This window comes from Oryzias latipes, chromosome 9 (genome assembly GCF_053564925.1).
Source record: "Oryzias latipes strain Hd-rR chromosome 9, Olatipes_Hd-rR_3.1".
In the NCBI taxonomy this organism is placed as follows: domain Eukaryota; kingdom Metazoa; phylum Chordata; class Actinopteri; order Beloniformes; family Adrianichthyidae; genus Oryzias; species Oryzias latipes.
In genome coordinates, this window is record NC_136245.1 from 28,360,151 (window position 1) to 28,368,519 (window position 8,369).

Sequence of the window (8,369 nt, forward strand, 5' to 3'; positions counted from 1 at the left end):
GCTCTGTGGTTACTTTAGCTAAATCAATGCATTAATTATTTCATCCATGTTACAATAATGAATTAAGACAATAACACAGTGTTCAGTTTGTATCAGGTCTTGTTTTATTAAACAAACTGGTCCAACATAAAGGAAAACAGGCAAGTTGCTCACTGAATAATGGGCCTTTGCTAACTGGAGACTCTGTGGCCTCATTTTCACATGTACAGAACAGTGCAGTCTCAAAGGAGAAAACCTGCTTGATGTTTTTTTTATGAGGTTCAGGACTCCATGCAGGATGTGTGCAGCCACGCAGCACAGCCGTTTGGCTCACATCAGCTATCAGGTGTGAAGGAGGAGGACGCATTTATTGCGTCTTTGACCTGTCGAACAGCTGTTTGAGTTGGTCCTTGGAAGTGGCCTCTTTCTGCTGCATGAGCTCGGCATGGCCCCTGGTGACGCCCCAGCCATCGGGGACAGACAAGGAAGGGCAGAAGGGGCGACCAGAGGACGGCTTCAGGTTCTCCCAATAATCACGGCGAGCTCTAAAGAGGAGAGGACAGTTATAATATCTTCAGCTAAACAAAAGCCGTGGATAGTTTGACTGGGATTACGAGGATGTACAGTGATAAAAGAACAGACTTAGAGCTGCTTCTGACCTGGCTCTGACCCAGGGCTTGGTGTGCATCTCCAGACCTGATCCCCAGGGGCCGTGTTTCTCCGTTGCAGCTGGGAAAAACCCTCTCTCGGTGGCCAGCTCCTCTGCTACAGCCCTGATGTGATAGGGCTCAAATCCACAGCACCCACCAATGTAGCGAATTCCAGCGTTATAAGCCTCTCTGGCGTATTTGTGCATGTCCCAGCGGGTCAGGATCCTGGGCTCAAGACCTGATGAAAAATCAACTCAGTTATTTCAATCTGAAAAAGAAATGTGTGTGTGTTGCTTGTTAAGGCAAAACCGTAGAAAGAGAAACTTAAGCAGCCACTCTGAACTGACAGCTGCTTCATACATGAAGCTCAACTTTCATCCACTTCCCAAGCAGCTTTTTTTTTTCTTTGTAGCTCTACATGTGGCGCTGAAAGAATGATTCTTTTCTCTCTGCGAACGTTTTTCTACATGGAAACAGAACGGCATATTTTATGTGCAACACAAGTATTTGATTACCAAAGGGGAATTCTGGAAGGTCGATGAAGCCCTGGCAGTTGCAGTCGGGGGTGTGGAATGCCAGAGGCTGCACCATGTAGTGAGCCTTCAGCCCAGCCTTCTCCACCCCCTCCTTCATCATCTTCACAGTCTTCACGCAGGTCTCAGGGTCAAAGTGACAGTTGATTCCAACAATCTGGGCACCTAGAAGTTAAGCAGAAGAGTGAACTTACTATAAATACACAGTGAACCTATACAGCACTTTGCAGCTAACTGCAGTTTTCTTTGACTGCATTTCAACAATCAACAACTTGTGTTGACTAAATGTAAAGTTTCACAAAATGTGTCTTACAACAGAAAATGAAATACTTTTTATATGAGTGGTTTACTCTGCAAAAGCAGCCTCCCCTAGAAATTAGCTAAAAATTCCTAACATTTAGAAATGTCTTTAACCCCTTGACACCACAATTATATTTCCAGCTACAAAAAAATGTAATTTTTTTGCTCTCGTGTGAATGCAAAATTAAGGTATTTTCTTTTATGCACATTTGCACCAATAGGCATCAAGGGGGTTAAAAGGCTAAACAAATCTGCCAATGTAGTAAGAAAAAATGGTTTTACCAAGAAATTTAGGGGGAAAAAATATACTCACTAAGACATGTTTTATTAAACTAAGATTTTTTTGTTTTTGAAAAACTTTCTTAAGATAATTTTTCTTACAAGACAATTTTTCCTAATCTAAGGTGTTTTTTACGATTCAATTTTTGCAATGTAGAGACTTTCCAACATGGTACCTGCTGTGACCAGCCTGACGGCACACTCCTGTGGTGAGACACCATGCATGTCCCCCTGTGGTCCAATGCACAGAGTGGCAGCCACAGGCTTCCCTGTCTCCTTCAGCATTTCCACGGCCCACACGGCCTCCTCAACATGCTCAAAGTACTGCAAGACAGAACACACGGGAACCATTGTTTTTGCACTTTAGAAAACCTTGTTATAGGCTGCTAGTTGATCATTTCTTTTTGATTACCTCAGCAATCAGGAAGTCCACGTTCTTCTTGACAAACACATCCAGCTGCTTCTTGAAGATGGCCTTCACGTCTTTCTCGCTCTTGCAGCTCAGGTAGGATGGAGTCTGAGACACTCCACCAGCAACCAGAGCATCGCCCTCATTGGCGACTTCCCGAGCCAAATCACAGGCGGCTTCATTGATCTGAGCGCCCTGGAGATTGAAGCCCCATTATGGAGAGACAAAGTTCAGAACTGGAAGGATGATCTAAATATCTTTGTGAAAGTACTGGTAATGTCTGGAATGGCTTCCTACAGTATAGCTGAGCTTGTTGCCTCTGTTCTCCAGCTTGTCATCACTGGCGTAGAAGGTGAAGGTCTGCATGACGTTGGATCCAGCCCGCAGGAACTCTCTGTGCAGCTGACGCACTGAAAATCACCAAAAAGTATTCCAAACTGTGACATGTGAAGACGTTTTTCTTTTTTTTTTTTACTTTTGCAGAGAGGTCGGCATCTTTCTCATTTAGTGTTAGGCCATATTTAGCTGGGTTCCTCTCATGGAATAACCCAATAAATCAGTGCAAATAAACTAGAATATCTCTTGATAGATGTTCCAACTGGAGGGCGAAGAAGATCACGTTTGTTGAAAGACAAGAATTAGCAACTTTGCACATCTCTACAAGCAAACAGCAAAATAAAAGTAAGAAAAAGTCAGGAAAAAAACTCTACGTCTATAAACGCATCTATGAAATGGTGTCTCCTCACCTGCTTCAGGGTACTCTTTAGCGGCTTCAGGGGTCCAGGGACCAGCCTTCACGTAACCTCTTTTCTCCAGGGCAAACACAAAGCCCCCATCACCGATGACAATCTCTCCAGCATTGAGACGCTCCAAGATTCCCTGTGTCAGTTTATCAATGTGAGCTGGATGACGTATATCTTTGTAACAAAACTACAAATGTCTTACCAAGAGAAAAAAAAAGCATTAAGCTTGAAACATCGGCTGGTTCAAATTATCCAGCTCAGAACATCCCGTTCCAAAATTTTCTCTTCCATTAAATGTTCCTGAGCTCAAAAGAGCTTCCAGTGTGGCTGATGAATATGCACTCCAATGCACTTTTTTCAACGTCTTTTAAACTTTTATGGATTTATTACTAGTCTAGTCTCTGCAAATAAGGTCATGCAGTGAAAGACATTTTCAGATAACACATTTATTAATAGCTTCATGACAGAGCAGCAAGAAATACTACATGCACTGTAAGATTTGAGGATTTATTAAATGAAATGGACAGTTTTTACAGATACATTTCTGTGCCACAAATGCATCTGTAAAAACTATGCTTTTAATAAATCTGAAAATATCAGGCACAGAAATGTTTTGAAGGGATTTTTTAAAGAACTGTCAAAAATGACAAATCATGTCTTTTGTTTATCCTAAATCAAATCTACAATATAATCACACACAGACTTTTGCTTACGAAAAATAAAAAATAGGTTTTGGTTGGTAGGATGTTTTTATGACAGCACGTGGGACGGACCTTTTGCTTCAAGAGACATGACCTGTCATGCCAGTTGCACAGCAGATACATTCGGAGCTCTCTACCCAAAAACATACTACTCCAGCCAAAAACAGCAATAAGTTTAAAGTGTGTTGCCTCCCTCCCAAGTACTCAGGATTTGTAAAAAACAACAACAACACTTAAACAAAATGTGATGGTAAATGTTATTTTACATTCAGTTGATTTGCTCCTTCATCAACAAAACATTTCCATTAAAAGGTGTAGTTTAAATTATCATTTTTTTTGCACCAAAGAAGCAGTTGTAAATTCCCACGTGGAAATCCTCTGGTGCAGTCCTTCAAACATACCTTCTTAGTTGGTGCCATGTTCCTGCAGCTGTGTGGACCCCTGACTGCTCACTCTTTGAGAAGCTGAAGTGACACTAGAGTGGAGCACTGGGCCTCAATAAATCTGCTTGAACAAGGGGAGGGCTCAAAATAAGTGGGGATCTGATTGGTGGGGTGGCAAGTTACACAACCACAGTGTTTACTCCCTCCCCTCTCTAACTGAATGAGAGTATTGTGAGTGTGTGCTGCTAGTTTGGTCCAGATACCAGGTCTTAAGGGTTTTGAGAAGCTTGTTATTGACTTGTGGGTTTAAATTGATATGCATCTGCACTGAAATTGGTAAACAGGACATAAAAATTGATCTTTAATAATTTTGTGAATCAGTCCCAACTTTCTAAAAAGAACATGGAGGCACAACCCAAAGAACCTCTCTGCTTGACTGACGGATGAGGTTTATACATTTTTTTTAATGTTGTTTTTCAAGTTTTGACTTAAACAAAAAGTGCTATATCTTCCTAGTAGTAATAGCCTCTTTGTGCTATCTCGCTTGTTCTTTTGTCTATACCAGGAGACAATTAGAGATCTTTGCATGTCAGTTGCACAGATGGGTCACTTGATGATGTTTTTTTGATGTGCTGCTACAGAATAACACAGATTTTTAGTAGATTTTGTTTTTGTATGAAGTTTGACAGAGTTTTTGCTCCCAGATGATGTATACAAGTAGCAGTGGATGCAGTTCATTTTTCCCCCAAACACAAACGTGAACATTGTTTTTTTTTTCTAGTGCAAATTACAGAAGACAGCAATAAGTAAAGCCCCTGAATTGGCCACAAATGTGCATCTTACGGCCAGGAGTATGCTGAAAAATTGCCAATATGTTTACCGCATTGCAGGTTTCAAATCTAAAATGTATCCCATGCATTAATGCAGAAGCCAAATGCAATGATTTTCTCATTTTTCATATATGTAAGAGAAAAACTGCAGTTTATGATAGTTCATTAGTGACTGATTTAAATAAATTCTCAAATTCTATTTGATCTTATCTTTTTGATCAATATTACCACATAATTTTCTAGTAATTTATCCTCTTTTTTAGGTAAACATCATTCAACAGTTACTGAGAGTTATCACATATGAATCTCTTGCATCTACCTTTTTCTTTGAGACGGCTTGCTTACATCCTTAAAATTAGGGGTCTAAACCTAAAAATTTTTTTTTTATCTTAGGTTGTTAAAATATTTTAAATGTGTGTTGCCAAGGAAATGTAAATCTTAGAGAAGTTACCAAAAAAAAAAAAAAATAGAAATTTCAACCATTTAGATGATCCATAATCAAGGTCTTGCAATTGCAAGATTCTGTTCTTCAACCTATTTGGACTCTGAGAGTTTTGCTGCTCATTCAAAAAGCTTTTTAGGTTCTAACTAAACCTGACTAACACAAAGGCAGATCAACTCTAGATTAAGGTGTCAAGTGCTGTTTCTGACCGGCAAACCCACTGCCAACTTCACCCCAGGGGAAAGTGAGTGTTGCCCTGAGACTCACTGTGAGCAGCAGAAACTCAGTCACCTACAATGTGGCCAAACCCATCAGTACCCTCTTATTTCAACGATACACCACATCTACATCACCAAGAACTTAGTCTGCAAAGTGCAACACATCAAGATGGACTCAGATGAGACAGTGGTCTCCTTCAATGTGACATTTCTTTTCACTTTTTTCCCACCACAAAAGCCAAAGAATAGGCCAGGAAAAGACTGAGATAGGACCCAGGCCTGCTTAAAGAACCAAGCTGACACCAGAACAAGAGAAATTCTGCAGGCTGTGTCATGATCACCAGTGTCCCTCAATGTGGCCGATTGGAAGGATTTCAAAACAGCCCTGAAATCCTTCCCAGGAACAAAACCCACACATTCATGGATGACACATTGTTTAAAATCAAAACCCGAGAAGCTGAGGAGTTCACTCGTCACATAAGGTTCATTCAGGGAAAGGCCAAAGATGGTTGTTTACCGTTCTTGGACTAAAATTTTCAAATAAAAAAGGCAGCAATGTCTTCCACGATTTGCCTCCCAGCTGCTTTTGTTTTTCGATCTGTCATTTAGGGAAACTAAACAACCTTTCCACAAAAAGATGGCACAGCACAGAAGAACCACACAATCAGACCAAAAGTCAGCAATTTACATGAAAGATTATTGACACTCCATTGAAGTTCATTGAGTTCATTGAGTTCTGAGACATCTCCTGTCTCCTGTGATCAATCCGGGTTTGACATATTTCCCCAGAAGACCAGGATCCCATCCAAATCCACCACACACAAAGGTTTAAGACTGGCCCCGCTTCTGAGATGCACCAAGACCCCCACCAAGTAAAAAGACACGATCCAGCTGTTTGGAAAATCCCTGGATTGTTGACTTTTGACATCTAGATATTTAACCTATCTATTTAACATACCTGTGAGGCAGCCAGAGCATAAATAACACAAATTCTCATCAGCTGTTAGAGCTGATAAAGCAGCTAAATGTCGTCCAAATCAATTTTTTATGGTAAAGAAACAGAATCCTGTGGGTTTATTTATAAATATCAGCAAGATATTTTGCTCTAATTCCTAAAAATCAAACCAAATGTTGTTGGAAAAACGCAATCATGAAATTTACTTAACTTGTAAGGTCCTGAACCGCAAAAACAAGTCCCCTAGAAATAAGGCTAAAGATTCTGAAAATCTATAAAAAAGGAAAAAAATCTTTATTTATCTTTAAAATCTTTAGTTATTAAAACACAGTTTCTTATACTAAGACTGTTTTGCTATTAAAACGTTCTTGCTAAGACAATTTTTCCTCCTGGACATTAGACATTTTTTCTTGAAACAGGGATCTTTTCACTGTCTGAAGATTCAGTTTTTGCATTTTGCATAATAATGACTGATTCCTTAAAATGTACAGTTTCCTTTTGATGGGAACCTATGAAGTCCACAAGTAATAAAACTTACAATCCTTGAGCTTTATTCTATCTCTTCTTGTTATGCAACACATGAGGGTTACTTCACATCCCAGCTCTTTTCCCAACCATGGATAAGTGAAAGTTCAAAAGTGAGAAAAAAAACCTAATCAGTTCCAAAAAAAACAACATGTCAGTATGAAAAATGCAATAGTTCAAATCTCCCCGTTTTAAGTGTCCAAATAAAAAAAACAAAAAGGTCTTTTCATGTGGGGAGGGATCCCTGAGGCAAGGGGTTGAATTGGAAAAAATGCAATAACCAGTATCTTTGATGCTGTGAAACGTTACGTCGTGCTATTAAGCTCAATCCCTATGTTCCATAAGAGGAATGAGACAGCAAAGCACAGGCAATAAGTCAGAGCTTTTGTTTGGAAACGTGCCTTACTGATGCGTGACATTATATATCTTTTCAATTATAACTGGTTTAATCATAATTTAGTTTACTGAAACAAGGTCAGTTAAGGACAGATGTCAAAATGACCATTCATCAGTCCTTCATTTTTCAAACCTGCTGAATCTCCTTTTGCATCATGTGGTTGCTGGAGCCAAACCCCAGCCACTGACAGGTTGCCATTCTGTTTGCAGGGTCACACTCACACATGTATTCACACTTATGTGGAATAATCCAGGAGAACATGCAAACTCCACACAGAAAGGTCCTAGCCGGGATTCCAACCAGGACCTTTTTGCTGTGAGGTGAGAGCGCTAACCACTACACCACTGTAAAACCCAGAAACACCATTAGATATTTATTAGTGCATTGAGTCTGAACATATTAAAATCTGGGTCTTTTCAACCTATAAAAATAAATGCAAAAACATTTGTGGGGAAAAATGTGTCCTTTTTAAAATCGAAGATAAAAAATGTTTGGTTTCTCAATTTTGGAGCCAAACGAGCTGTAGATTGAAAACTATTTGGTCTGACTGAGTGACATTTATATAAGATTGAGCTTTTTACCAAAAAGCTTTTCCATCAAGCAAAAGCACGAAAAGTTTGTTCAATATTCCTCAATAGTTGCAAATTGTTGTTTGCTAGTTTTCTGTGAAACTTCTGTAATTTAGCTTAAAAGATAACCATGATCCATTAAAAATGTCCTGGTGGCTACAGGAGTTTGTTTCTGACTCCTGCAGGTTCATGTCGTTCTGCACGGCAGATGCAAGTATCCATTCTCCAGATTAACCGTTAACCCCTTTTTCTTAGTCTGCTCTACTGTCCCTATGTGCTTCACACAGACCAGTTCCAGCTCACAAGACTGCAAACTGAAACCCATTTCCACACACTGATATGGAGATTTTTTGACCTTCAGCAGCCTGGCTGTGTGAAGATTCTGTCAGCTCTGGGTTAATCCAGTTTGAGGGGGAACGTTACAGATAGGACTTCTGCTACTGTTTATCAACAGAG

At 39.8% G+C, this 8,369-nt stretch overlaps 1 protein-coding gene across 1 annotated transcript; it reads right to left on the bottom strand.

The window, feature by feature from the left end:
* Positions 1-81: 81 nt before the first annotated feature.
* LOC101157623 (betaine--homocysteine S-methyltransferase 1) lies at positions 82-4,113 on the bottom strand. Its single transcript, XM_004072197.5, has 8 exons — positions 3,996-4,113; positions 2,897-3,029; positions 2,448-2,560; positions 2,154-2,345; positions 1,918-2,065; positions 1,145-1,327; positions 639-867; positions 82-524 (listed from the first exon to the last, which is right to left on the bottom strand). Exons 1-8 carry the CDS (start codon positions 4,011-4,013, stop codon positions 347-349), a joined length of 1,194 nt encoding a protein of 397 aa, XP_004072245.1. The 5' UTR covers positions 4,014-4,113; the 3' UTR covers positions 82-346.
* Positions 4,114-8,369: the final 4,256 nt, after the last annotated feature.

Coding starts and splice junctions, on each gene's coding strand:
- LOC101157623 (XM_004072197.5), bottom strand. Junction 2,561..2,896: donor TAAAGAGTACCCTGAAGCAG/GTGAGGAGACAC, acceptor GGTGATTTTCAG/TGCGTCAGCTGCACAGAGAG. Junction 525..638: donor AAGCCCTGGGTCAGAGCCAG/GTCAGAAGCAGC, acceptor TCTCCTCTTTAG/AGCTCGCCGTGATTATTGGG.